Genomic DNA, 14378 nt, shown 5'->3' on the forward strand with positions numbered 1-14378 from the left:
ATTTATTTTTAAGCTCCTCGCTTTCTGAATAAATTGTAGGTTAAAAACAAAAGAAAAACGAGGGGAGGCAGTTCCCCGTCCGCGCGGTGCAGCGCGGGGGTCCCGCGGGGGCAGCCAGGCTGTCCCCAGGCGGGGACGCGGCCCCGGGCGGCTGGGGAGGCGCCCCCGGCCACACCGGGCCCCGGAGCAGCCCCCGGGGCAGGACGGGGCTGCCCTGGGCCCTGTGTTTGGGTCACGTTCACGCGTGGAGGCCGCGTTTACCCCGGAGCGCTCAAGGAAGCCCCCGTGGCCTTTCTCTGAGGGGCCCTTGGACGGGAGTTGAGCACACGCAGCGTTTTCATGGGGGTTAGCTCAGGAAAAATACTGAGGGATCCTAGAACTGACACTGATACCAACATAAACAGAGGCAGGTACAAACAAAGATCCACGCCAGGGCCTAAAACGCAAGGCAAAGAACACAACAGAGGCTTTGAAAGGTGTTTATTGACAGTTATTAGGGGGAATGATGACGCAATAGTGCAAACCACTGTGCAAGTGGGAGAACGGGCTCCCTTTGCGACTTTCACATTTATTTTTATCATACAGGAGACACGGAATAAAGAATAAATACAAAAATGGGTCAGTAGGCTGCATTTGCCACACTGCGATGGGCTTTGGACAGATTACTGTTCCCTCAGTGCATGTCAGTTTGGAGCGATACCGGAGTGGGGATGGCCACTTGTTCTGTCCAGCTCCACTAGCTCCACTTACTGGAACTAGGGAGCTTTTTTCCTTTCCCATCAGATCCTCAGACATTTGTAAAACCCAGCACTTCACTCAGCCACGTCCTGCACTTTCCATTTCACAAACAGTGGAAAATACTAAACGTTCACAGGCAATCTGTAATATTCACCAATACACAAGTGAGCTTCCAAGAGTACTTCTTTAGAAACAACATTTCAGGTTATACTCATCTAATTCTGCTACTTTGTAAATTTAAAGTGCCCCTTTTCTCACCTTTGCACAATTCTTTCCCTAAAAGCTTCTGGGAAGCAACTAGAGGTGAGCAGCTACATTTTTCCCTCCTCCACCTAATACAGATTTTATGCACCTTAGTATTTCTAGTGCTCGAGAAGCAGCATTGGAAGAGTTTTATTTGCCCAATAATAAGCCACCAGCTGGGGAAGCCCAGGGAAGTTGCATTATTAGATTATCCTAAGTCAAAGGTGCTCCGTCCTCACAAATGCTGCATTGGAAGAAAAACAGAAACAAAACAAAATGCCCCTCCCCAAAAAACACCACAAACCACCAAATGTGCTCAAACATTAATAAAACAGTTACAAATCTCATGGCTAAACTGACCAGTCGCTAAGCACACTAGTGGTTTCAACTGTGGTAATTAATGCCCACTTCTTGCCTTTCAAATGTGTAGTGGTATCTTTCTCCAGCGGAGAGTTTTGAACCATGGTCACCTGGAGACTAATTAAACCAGGGCAGACATTGGAGACATTAGAAACTGCTGGATTAAGGTAACGTGAATCTGTATTGTGCCCTCTTTGAGTGTCATTCCAGTCCAAAGCTGTCCATACTTACAAGACATGAAAATTGTGCCACATGTCAAAAAAACAATACATTTCCAATTATTGATCACACTTCAGTATACATTTGGGACAGGGAATAATACATTACAGAAAGAACAAAAAATACACAAGATCTTAGTTACATAAAGCAATATAATTTGTATATAAACTGATAAATATTGTCTCCATGGTTCACTAATTCCATATACTAGTTATCTGCACATTAGTTGCTAATATCTGTTACTAGAAGAAGTTCCAGCTTCTGCTCTCAAGGTGGTCAACTCATTTCTGAGACTAGGGAGCCTGTTCGCTCGGGGGGAATGAGAACTGCTCTCTGCAATGAGACTAGGTTCCATATGAAAATTTCATTTTTTTGACCACCAGATAAGGAGTCCTATGATTAGAGAAGCCACAGCGAGGCCGAGAATCAGGATACAGATCTTCTTACGGGATTTCTTCTATTAAAAGAAGAAAAAAAAAGCCATTGACACCAGGAACAGATGACAAGTCTGCAAGTTTACCAGCTAACGTTACCAACTTCAGTGGATTAGTGCACTTTGAACCCATTCTGATTTAGGAGAAGTGCACAGACTGTACTGCTTAAGCATTCTTTAAGCTACATGGTCTTACAGATGGTTGTTTTCCATTTTAGCACAGTCTGAGAGGTGCGTTTAAGTAAAAATGTGAGAAATTTTGCTTCTCTCAAGGGAAATGCAAATTTCACTCAACTTGGCTATAAAAAGAGAACTTTACAGCATCTAGCACATGCTTTTCATACTAAGGTAGACACCACACCTTCAAAGGACAAATGACCACCTCTAGCTATCTGGATTTCCCAACTAACACTTGTAACCACCCCTGACTAGTTCTCCGATCAGTCTCTCTGTTGTCCCTTGGAGCTGGTGTGAAGCCTGCAAGAAAACACTAAATTCCATGAACAAGGAGTTTGCAGCAGCCGTCACTACTGCTTAAGAGAGTTTCTGGGACTTACAGGACAGATCCAGGTGCAGTGTTTACCTGAATTTTGGTGTAAACTGCTACACCTACAAAATGGGGACAACATAAGAATTTGTTCCTGTTTAACTGTTCTACAACCTCCTGAGAAAGGCAAAGCTGAGCACTTAAACTCACTGAGCACACCCACATGAAGGAGCAAACTAACAGCATATCCTCTGCATTAGAAACCCAATTTCAATACTGTGTTTCTCACTCAAGTGCTTTATTTATGCCTTACAGTACAGCTTTGTGGGAGTGTCAGCTTGCACAAACTGTTTTTAAGAACACTTGGTGTGCTGCAGTGCTCACTGAGTGTCATTATGTCTGTACCATATTGCACAAATGTATGTTGACATTAATGCAAAGCACACAGAATTTACCTGATAATATGCAGCTCTCTGCAATTGCTCGCTGGCTCTTTCCACATGGACTTCTGCACTTTCCACGTTTGCCTCTATGCTGTCTACAGAAAAATGAGAGAACTCATGCTAAGAGATTTCAGAGCATGCATGTTAAAAAAAAAATCAAATGCGATACCATCATTTTTATACCAAGTATTTGAAAAACCCAATCAGAATACATAATTGAGCTAAACAAACTTTTATTATCAATATGCACTTACCAATCATATCTCCTTGGTCATGAATCATCATGGCTAAATCCTTAAATATCTGATTGACATCCAAAATGTCTGCCTGAAGGCAAGAGTTTGACAAGTTACAACCATCACTGCTTACAGTTTTGCTTAACCTCAGTTTCAGTGTCTCTTACAATCGAACAGATACTGTTATTCCTCGACTGAGGTGACTCTTGCTACCACGTACAGAGCTGAGGTTTAACACAGGAGCCTACACTATTCCTGCTACTCAGCATTTCTGCACATTAGCCATTAGCACAGCATGGAATTGAGATGAACATTTCCATGTGAATTGCTCCTAGCTGAGCAATGCTGATTGACAGTGATCCTCTGGTGGATCTCCAATCAACCCTGGATGAAAATGCACCTAGTCTTCTTCAAAAGGAGTAGGGAGACAGATCTGGCCATGGAGCCTCTAGACAAGAAACTTCTCCCCACCCTCTCAGATTTCTTCACACCATCTCATTAGTTATCACTGCAATATCTTTAGCTTAGCTGCTAGTAGTGTTAGCTGCACAGGATCTCCTGTTCACCTCTAATTGCCTGATTGCTGTTTCTCTCTCTTTAATAAGTTCAAGGTCCTGTTCAGTTATTGCCACATCATCTTCCTGAGACTGCATTTGATTCCAGTCTTCACCACTAGAAAGAGAAAGAAGAAAAAAAAACAACAGCCCATTTCTCTGAGGGTCGATCTATTCGCATCCGTTTTACACCACCTGGTATTGCAATTTCATACAGAGATTAGACTAATTAGCAGCAAGAGTTACAATCACCACAAATGAAAAACAGGGACAAATCAGAAAAAACAGGCCTTGTGCACAAAGATATTCTAACAACTCAGTGAAGAAGCTGGAAAACAGCCCATGCATAAGATACTCTAGGATAGAACCATTATCTGTAGCATTATAGAAGAAGCCTTACTATTCTAATGGGTTTTTGTTTTTTAATATGCCAATATCCTTGTTCCTTCTCATCATCCCATCTAAGAAGGGAAAAAACATTCACCAGGTCTCAAGCACAACAGTATCAGGCTGAAAACAAAATCACCATACAGGAATATAGATGCAAAGATTCCCACTTGCTATCTGGCACTGGGAGCTCAGAGCAAGTTCAAAATTACTGCACAAGCTGTGGTGCCTGTAACACAGGGTCATCTATATATTTAGCATAAAAAAAAAAAAACATGGTAAATGTTGTCCTCTTAAGGAAGGGAAGTGGACTGGAAAGCACTGTAGGTTACAATATGCCTCTTGAGTACACACCTCTAAAGAGCAAGTTTCAAAGGCTCGAAGTGCCAAAAGAAGCAACGACAACCTAGTCGAAATCACAAACAGCCAACACATCTAGAAAGTCAGCTCCAATATATACCCTGTACTCTTAAACACTCTAAGAGTATTTAAATACATAAGGCAAAAGTTTGACATGTAGCACATGAGCAGTATCAGACCTGGAGCAGCTTCTCTGTGCCACTGGCTCCCCAAGAGCCTCTCGTTAATGCAAACAGCCCCTCTCTCCCCTTGCTTTGGAAAGCGAGGCCTCCAGAGCCATGGCAGCGTCCGCACAACCGGCGCTGCGAGGTGTTCACCTCTGGCTCCGCACGTGGAAGCGCAGGAGGAGGGGATGCAGTACAAGAAGCTGAGCAGGGAAAGCTCAATTTGGGGACAGCGAACGGATAAAACATGGAAGCGGGGTCTCTTGATTTAGAGAATTCAAGGGTATATTCACCTAGGGCCAACGTATTTCACCAATGATTTCTCAAACACATGTACACTAGAAGCTGACACAGTCGGAGACTTTTCACGTGCCTTGGGTTCAACTTACTCACACCATACAGTTCATATACTATTTTTCAACCTAACTTCTAGGCAGGTACACAATTACTGCATTAGCCCTGCAACTGTCCAACACATTAAAGTAATTTTGGCTTGTTGTGTGTGTTCTGTGGTTAGTCTGTCAGCAAATGCTAGAAATACCCAGGAAAATACTGTTGTATGCAGTTATTTTAGATTGTATATTGTAACTACTGTAATAATTGCATTTCAAATTTTTTTTGCTTTGTATTTAGCTAATGAAGCCATGGCCTGGGTTACACTAACATATCTTGCCATAATTATTTTAGTTATACATAGTAAGAGTGCTTATGTGCACATCCAGAGTGCAAGTACATGTTACCTGTCAAACGAGACCAGCTGTTCTTCTCTGAAGCGCTCATCAGCCTGGAAGAGAAAAATAATTGTTATTAAACTTGTAGATTACTAGCATAACTAGCAAAGGCAACAGCAACATCCTGAAGACAAGGAGGATGCTGTGCAGAGAGTTCTTTGGGAACGCCACTGTCACTTCAGCTTTTAATTTACACATCTCTGCAAACCAGCAGCAATTGCGAGCTAGAAGAGCTAGCCTGTTTACTCAGTTGGCATTGATTGTCACTTCCCTTCTCCAACTGCAATAAAAAAATGAGTTCTTAAATGAGGCATAATCTGTAAAAGCATAATCCAAGCAATAACTGCATTCCTTTTTGGAAGTGAGGATATGTACTTAATGCAAACCCCAAAGCAAGGGGAGGGAAATGTTGTCATTGGCCTTTTTATTATGAATTCTTAGTAGTCACTGGTCAAAACAGACTAGGAAGAGAGTCTGCATGTACACTAGGGATACTAGCAGGACAAGAACTGTAAGAAAATAATATTAGAAAAAAAACCAAAACAGCAGCAGCAACAGCGAGAGACTTCATCTGTAGTTCTAAGTATGGTAAAATTCCAACTGACTCCTAAATTTTATAGCCTATGGCTGTTATCTGCTCAAGAACAGCTCATGATGCTTAACCATTAGCTGTAGTTTGATGCCCCCTCTCTCTCCACCCACAATTTGCAACCACCAGGATTCCCTCATCTGTAACACTAACTTGCAGCACATAGAAATGAGTGTCCAGTACTCACAGGATGAGCAACGTTAGCATTAAGGTACCAAGACCCCATCTGTACCCAGTAGATAACAGTTCGGTAGTAACAGTTCAGTAGATAGCTGCAAAGTTGGTAGGCAAATAAAAGATCTCAGAAGACTTTTTATTCAAATCGCTGCAGGATTCCCATAAATACTTACGGAGATGCGGGAGCCAGCTCTCGCCCTTGCTACCGTCTCTTTCTCTTTTTCTGAAACTCGCCTCTGTACTGCTTGGAAGTTATTTAAGGCCGCAGAGAAGTCGCTCATTAAACGCTCTTTCTGAAGCCTCTGCTGGCGCTAATGGATTAAAACAAAAACAAGTCTTCAGATATTCGTACTAATAGAGCTGTTGAGACCCTCTCTCAAAACCAAACAAAAATCGCCAAAACAACTGCCAAAAACCCAGCTGACATCTGTGAGATCTCCTGGTTTCAGCATTCTGGGGAATGTGAGGGACTAGGAAGGAGAAAAAAAAAAACATCAAATTTCCATTAGTTCTACCAAACGCTGCCTTATGCACCGCAGAACAGCTCTGAGCAATAAAGCTCTCTAGGTGCAGTCTGGTTTTAAATCTGGAGTAGAGGAGCCTTCTGCACTAATACTGGAAGGAGACCTGAATAAAAGTATCTATTACATTTACTTATGTATCTTTTGGATAATTATAATGTCTTCCTCTCCATTCCCCCATTAGCCAACCTATTAGTCCTTAAGCTGTTCTTCCCACTCCTTCCTCTGTCCTGCCACACCCAATCTCCTTAACTTTCTTATGAAAGTAGGAAACCTAGAGCATAGCACCCTAGCACGCTTAAGATTAAAGAGTTCCCAGATTCCAGAACTAAACCCCATTGCTCCCAGCCACATCATACAACAAGTCTCCCATTAGCTATTTGGAGAATATCCTCTCTTCGTCTTGACCTCCATTTTAGTTTACCTGTTCTCCAAATGTATCAGCTGTAATAACTCTGGTTATGCTCATTTTTACAGTTTCAACCTATTTAGCTTTCCTAGAATGTCTCCTTTTAGTATTCTGACATTCCAGGTAATAGGATGGTATCCCAGGCAAGATGTGGAAAAAAAAAAAAAAAATCACCTGGAAGATGATCTGGAAGACTATTCAGCAAGAACTAAAGCCATAATCACTGCCTAACTATATTAATTCCAACATGAACAAGGTAAATCAGCTTTTTTTCTTTCTCCAGCTAACAAATCCGAGGCAAATAGAGGCTGCTTGGCATGACCACACTTCACAGTAACATTGAGCTTGCTCCGTGTTCTTATCCTGAAACACTACCTTACATGACCAGACGCTTTATAAACAAGATTGTTTTTCAGAAACGGACTCAGAAATACAGAATTGCATACTAAGCTCGTCTCAAACATTTAGGGCTTCCAATTCTTACTCAAGTAAATTTTATACCCATTTTGCAGGTGGCAAAGGTTAAGCTGTTTTCCCAAAGTGGAAACAGAAGCAGTCAGGTTATTGGTTTAATGAGTCTTCCCACTTCTCCAATAGCTTTTTCTCCATCATGAAAGGATGCTATCCCTCCCGCTGTGCTAACTCAACCTTTATGAGGTTGAGCTCCAAAATAACACAACTTCCAGCTGAGTTCTGCATACGTACCTGTTCAGAAGCTGACAGAGGAAGTGGCAGAGATCCCAGTTCCTTTAGGTATTCATTGGTCCCTTTAGCAAGCTGGTTGGCTGAATGCTGTAGCTGTTGTCTAAAATAAATGTGCAGAAAGGGTTACACAAGGTTCTCTCCCAGAGCAGTCTCCAAGGAATTCAGTTTTCACAACAATGACCAATTGGGGATACCAAGATCACACACACCTTTCAGGACTTTTTTCCTCCAATGTCCAGAAAAAAAGAACAAAATAGCACACAATACAGTTTTATGCCAGTTTTTTTTAGCTTTTACCATCAGTTTGACACTGTTCAATCTTAAAAGGATATCTGAAACATTTCTGTACTCTCCATCAATAGGTATTTGGTAGTTAAAAGATTTCTTTTCTATGGTGTGAGACAGAAATTAAAGAAAGGCAAAGACAAATTTATCCAGTGAACATGCTCACTTGAAAACTTCTGACGACGTTGGTCAGATTTAGATTTAACAAAACAGAAAAACTAAGCGTAAATGAGGAAAACGGAGTCTTCCTGGGACAAAATACTTATGCAAGAACCAAGATTTTTGGTGTTTAATGGGTACAAGGTACTTTAAAGTCATTCATTCAGTCTAGTAGGTATGCAAATCTAAGTATTCAGGATACCATACCACAGGAGTTCACCTGTAATATGTGAGCTGCATACACCAACTATGTTTTTTATTTATTAGTTTCTATGGCAATTTATTGAGCGCTGTCACTTTTCCCTTAAAGGAGGGAGCCATGTCTCTACAAATAAATTAACTGGAAAGGCATTCATTTGGCTGTCACCAACCTTTTCTTTAATTTACCAATTAAATGCAGGTCAAATCAACTGAACAGCTCCAACAAGCCAATTCCTTTATCTCCTGCTTGTGTTCCAATCATATCCTCCAAATATAAGTTCTGAGCTCATTCAAAATGAGCTATTATAAAAAACACTATGACAATGCATGACAGACTCACAAGTTTCCTTCTAATTTCCCAGCAGATATTCTTTTCATACTTTTCTATTTATGCTGCTCCAGTACATACAAGATACATGGATAACATAGGCATGATGTACCCCTGCCTTTTTTTTTTTGTAATCTATACTGTTTCAAATTGTTCCTGTCACGCAGATTTTAATGTTTTTTCCAGAGTTCTGCAAAAAAAAAAACCTTAGCACCTCTAGGAAACTACTTCACAAATCTACTCATTTTACTTTATAGGATTATATTAAACTTATCCAGTAAAGCATCTCCCCAAAACAAGTAAACCATTTTCTCTTAGAATAGCCTGGCAGATAAAAGAGACCCTACACACGTGTTAGCTCAGCTAATACTTACAGGTTTTCCTGCAGCTCGCTGGAATCCTGCTTGGTTCCCAGCTGGCTCATCAAATTCTTTATCTGAGCAGCTGAAGATAAAGAGATCAGCATAAGAGACCAGGACAAAGATTTCCTCTAGCTCCCCATAAAGAAAGATTTCTCTCAACATTTTGCTCAGCTCTGGCTTGCATGACCACATCTAACGCTTTGCATTTAGAGCAACGCAGCTTTTTAGAATATCCCTGTTTAGACCTGCTAGAGCTTACTGGAGCTAAGGGTTTCAAGTGAGAAAAAGAGAGGTTTCGAGACACTCCCCTCCTGAAAAGTCTTTGTATTTAATACTTTTGTATTCCTCATTAAAACCAAGCATAGCTGTTTATTTCTATTCACGCTGTTTGTGTGTTTTGGGCTTCCAAAGCTGCAGAACAATCACGCTATTACTAAGTTGTGTTGTCTGTCACATAGTCTAGAGTTATTTAAATCAGTGCTTTCGTAAAAAAAAATAAAAGAAAGAGAAGGCCAACAGTTGCTATCAATTAAAAAAAAAAAGTTTAGCTACTCACAATAGCGAAGACTTATTGAAATACTGGGACCAATCTAATCTCTCAGGAACAGACACTAATGAGCAAATACTAATAGTGATGCTTCACAGTTAACATCAAATTGAAATTCTGCTGTAGCCAGAAGAGACACTGCAGCCCTCTTCCATTTCTTACACTTCCAAGTGGCAAGACAGGCAAGACCAAGAAGTATAAACTTGACTCAGCTGCTTGTAGAATGACATTAAGCTGAAATATCCAACACTAGACATTACCAAGAGCTATTTTCCAAATGCATCCTACAGGTGCAATTCCTACTTTTAACCGAGAACCTTGAGTTGATGAAGCGCATTGCAAAAGAAACATCCAGTTTCTTGCCTGGCCACTTCTTTTATAGTCAACACCAAAAATGACAGCAAGGAGGCTGGGAGCTAAAGAAAGCGACTGGGAATTCCTTGTTTTACGATTCCCTGGAGAGGACCACACGCATCAGTGGAGAGTGACACGAAGAGCCCTTTCAGACCGTAGCTTTCACCCTGCCAGCCCTTCCATGCTGCACTGCAAACCCTCTATGCAGACGTTGTGGTACACTTCAGATTACTTCAACATCTCCATCTCCAGCTTGGATGCTTGGTTGCTATAACAGGATCACAAGCAACAGTTTTGGTAGCCCAAGCCGCCAGTTTTGTGTTGTTTTTAAATGCAGTTTGCATTACAAGCCAGCTCTACGGAACTTCCCAAGAGAAGCAAATAAAAATCTGTTGAACCCCCTGCTCGCTTGCTGCTTTCTTCCCCGGGGAATGGAATGAGGAAAAGCTTAAGTCACCAGATTCACTTTCCTCCTAGGCCTCAGCAGAGGGTGCTTACAAAATGCAGAATAAACTCAATTAACATAGAGCGAAGTCAGATGCTGTGCACGCTCCTGCCTACCTGGATAAACACTGCGAGCGCATTTGCTCCTTTGGGATAGGGAACACACCGGGAGAGGGCGGCTGTGAGGCCTGTCCAGGGAGGAAGGGAAGCAGAGCTAACGGGAAGGGAGAGGCCAGGGAAAACAGCCAAGCAAGATGCTATTTGGAGAACTTGAGAGTGTTTAGCCCGTGGCCACAGCTCTACCAAGGGAGGTGAACTCTGAGCTAAAGCCGAGCAGTTTCACCAGTGTCAGTAACGCGGTGCAATCACGTTAGGGAAGCCCGCAAGTTTCAGGGGAACCAGCCTGTTCAACAAACCTTGTTCCTAGAGCAGCTGCACCCAGGTGAGGTTACCTGATGCTAGTTTTAGAAGGACTATATCAAAGACTCACTTGGAAACCACTCATTCGGTCAGCAGCATTTTGGGGATGGATGCTACAGTTTCAGTCACGAGCTTATGATCACTCAGAATCGTTTTTAACGCGGCTGTGGGACGCCCACGAGGGTCACAGCGCCCAGCACGCCGGAGGGGAAGGGCGGCCTGGCCTGGCCTGGCCTGGCGGGGGCTCCGGGCGAAGCGGCGGCCTCGGGGACAACGCGGGAGCCGAGCTCGGCGGGGGATCGCCGCACCCCGGCCACGCTTCGCGGACAGGCGCCCACCGCGACCCCGGCGGGGGTTCCCCCTCACAACGCGCGGGATGGGGCAGGCCGGGCTGCACGAGCCGCCGTGCCCGGGCCCCCGCCGCGGCGCCCCGCGGCCGCCTCAGCAGCGCGAGGCTGGCGGCTCCCCGCCGGGCCGCACTCACTGTACTGCGCGATGCGCTGCACGTTGGCGCTGCATGTCTGGATGATGGCGGCGAAGTCCCGCGGCGCGCGGGGCAGCGGCGGCTCCAGCGGCCCGTACGACATGGCCAGGCCGGGACGGGGCGCCGCGCGCCACACCGGCCGCCAGCACCGCCGCGTCTGCGCCTGCGCGCCCGCCGCCGCCCGCCTAAGCGCGGCGCTGCGCATGCGCGCCCGCGGCAGGGCGGGCGGGCGCCATGGCAACGCGCCGTGCCCGGCGGTTCCCTGCGGCGCTCGCTCCTCCCGCCGCTGCACCTGGAAGCGCGCGAGGTCACTTCCAAATCCCGTTCTTTTTCCCAGGGCAGCAGACCGGTTTGAATTAAATCGCCAGCTATCGTATTTCTTTCAGATCACGGGTTTTAATCAGGCTGAGGTTTAAAAATGAATGAGATTTTTTTTTCTGATTTAATTTTAGAATCATGGAATCATTATGGTTGGAAAAGACCTTCAAGATCATCAAGTCCAGCTGTAAACCCTTCACCACGAGGCCTGCTAAACCATGTCCTGAAGTGCTGCATCTACACGTTTCTTGAGCACTGACAAGGACGGTGACTCCACCACTTCGCTGGGCAGTCCATTCCAATGCTTGACCACTCTTTCCATGTGGAAATTCTTCCTAATGTCTAACCTGAACCTCCCCTGGTGCAACTTGAGGCCATTTCCTCTTGGCCCACGGTAGTTGTTACGCAGAAGAGATTGACTCCCTCCTCACTAGCACCTCCTCTCGGGTAGCTGTAGGGAGCGATAAGGTCTCTTCTCCAGACTAAACAACCCCGGCTCCCCCAGCCACTGCTCATGAGGTCTGTGCTCCAGCCCTTCCCCAGCTCCACTGCCCTCCTTCAGACACGCTCCAGCACCTCCATGTCCTCCTTGTAGTGAGGGGCCCAAAACTGAACAGTACATTTGAGGTGCAGCCATCTCTCGGGGTAGGTAGGGCAGGGTGAGGGCTGGAGCCCAGCAGGAGCGGGACCGGCAACAGGGACTCCTCAGGGGAAAGAGGGGCTGCACGAGCAGGGTCCACGTCGGAGCCCTCTGTGTCCTGCAGGGCTGTGTCAGGGGCGCCCCAACCAGCAGGGCCATCCCGGGGGTTGGAGCTCTCTTCCCACCCTCTGCCTTTTCCTTCCAGAAATGGAGCGCGCCAGGAGCTCCAGGCGTTTGCTGGTCGCCTCAGGAGGAGCAGCGGTGCAGGGGTGAGCGGCTGGAGATGCTCGGGGAGCCCCTGAGCGCGGCTCTCGCCGGCGCGTTCGCTCTCAGCAGGGGGAGGTTTCTCGTCTCCAGCCCCCCGAGCCGCCACCGGAGCTGGGGGTGGCCATGAAGGAAGGCCCTGGGGCCCAGGCCGCGCAGCTGGAGAGCCCGCAGGGAGGAGAACCGCCCCGGCAGCCTCTCGCCCGCAGCCGCTGCGTGGGGCTCCTGCTCGCATGGGGGCCAGCGCAGCCTCCGCGGCGCCGGGGTCAGCGGCGCTGGGCACAGGCGGCAGCGCCGCCATCGCCCCCTCCCCGAGCCTCTGCTCCAGCTGCGCGCAGCCTCACGCTCCGTCCCTCACCCTGCGCCAGGCCCTGGGCCAGGGGCTGCTCATGGACCAGCAGCTGCTGGGGAAGAGGGAGCAGCAGTGCCAGGAGGCCGGGAGGCAGCTGGCAAAGACCAGGGATTCCCCGTGTTTGGGGGCTGGGCGCTCTCCCAGCTCCTGGCGCTTCCTTTCCTCACTGTCCTAGCTCTTCCTGGGGAATCCTCACTGAGCTCCTCACTCTTGTGCTCTGGCAGCAAACGGAGAAGGCCGAGCTCTTCCCACGCTGTGAGGAGGAGGAAGAGACCATGGAGGAAGAGGCTCCTGATGCCTCTGGCCCTGCCAGCTGTGGCTGCTGGGAGGTGGCACAAGGCAGAGGGTGAGAGCAGAGCTGCTCTGCTCGGCGCTGCGCAGCCCTGCGGGACCAGGGCTGGCCTGGGTGGCCGCCAGGCCCGTGGCAGATCCTGCCATTTGCAGTGCCGAGGGCTGGGGCAGCGCAGGGCGCGTGGGCAGAGCCGCTCGTCCTGCTGCCCCCTGAGCTCTTCTCCTCTGCTCCTCTCCCTCCTCGCAGCCTGTGGAGCAAGTGGCAGCGTCTGCACAGGCGGCAGGAGGAGGTTTCCTGCCCAGGGACAGGAACCCAACACCTGAGGATGCACCTTGGCGTCCCTGGGCTCTGCAGGTGTGAGAGGTTTGCTACAGCAGGGCCAAGGAGAGCGCAAACAGCTGCCGTAGGACGTGGGATAGCTCAGCTGGAGCTGCTGTGGGAGAAGTGGCCACAGAGCCTGATGCTCCAGCCCGTGCAGGTGCAGCCATGGCCAGCGAGAGACCCGCCAGGACCGTGTCGATGCCAGCGGCCTCTCTGGTGCCACTGCCAAAAGCCCCCTGGGTGCCAGGGGCCGAACCCGCTGGAAAGCTGCGCCCAGACCGCAGTTTTCTGGGGCTGAGAGGATCATGTTTCAGAATGACACCAATAAACAGAGGTTTGTGTCATTTTATTTATGTCCCTGTTTATTTGGTTGTTAATTTAAGGCATCCTGGCAGGGCCTGTCCCTGGGGAGACCGGGCCCTGCAGCAGCACCCCTGTTGGGGCCTGATCCCAGAATCCCAGAATGGTTGAGGTTGGAAGGGACCTCTAGGGATCATCCAGTCCAGCCCCCTGCTCCAGCAGGGACACCCAGAGCAGGGGCACAGGGTGACATCCAGGTGGGTTGGAGATCTCCAGAGAAGGAGCCTCCACAGCCTCTCTGGGCCAGGGCTCTGGCACCCTCACAGGAAAGAACTTCTTCCTCCTGTGGAGATGGAACTTCCTGTGTTTCAACTCGCACCTGTTACCCCTTGTCATGATCCCCTCGGCCGAACCCTCGGTAGGCGCCGACCGGGACCCCTGGTTCTACCCATCCCCGCCGACCCTGGGAAGCCCTCCGGAACCCCCCGTTTCAACCCCTGCCCCCGGGACTCGTCTTCCCCCCGCCCCGCAACGCCCCGGGTCCCGGTCCC

The 14378-nt window shown here is 47.5% G+C and overlaps 1 protein-coding gene across 1 annotated transcript; it reads right to left on the reverse strand.

Annotated features, from left to right (window-relative positions):
* Window positions 1-1694: 1694 nt before the first annotated feature.
* On the reverse strand, window positions 1695-11462 carry STX12 (syntaxin 12). The gene is made up of 9 exons (XM_088531193.1): window positions 11341-11462; window positions 9104-9173; window positions 7757-7856; window positions 6295-6432; window positions 5365-5408; window positions 3726-3831; window positions 3178-3250; window positions 2936-3018; window positions 1695-2017 (listed from the first exon to the last, which is right to left on the reverse strand). Exons 1-9 carry the CDS (start codon window positions 11441-11443, stop codon window positions 1925-1927), a joined length of 810 nt encoding a protein of 269 aa, XP_088387319.1. The 5' UTR covers window positions 11444-11462; the 3' UTR covers window positions 1695-1924.
* Window positions 11463-14378: the final 2916 nt, after the last annotated feature.

The sequence above is a fragment of the Tinamus guttatus genome, unplaced genomic scaffold (genome assembly GCF_059628265.1).
Source record: "Tinamus guttatus ecotype Peru unplaced genomic scaffold, ASM5962826v1 Tinamus_guttatus_pri_ptg000397l, whole genome shotgun sequence".
NCBI classification, from domain to species: Eukaryota; Metazoa; Chordata; class Aves; order Tinamiformes; family Tinamidae; genus Tinamus; species Tinamus guttatus.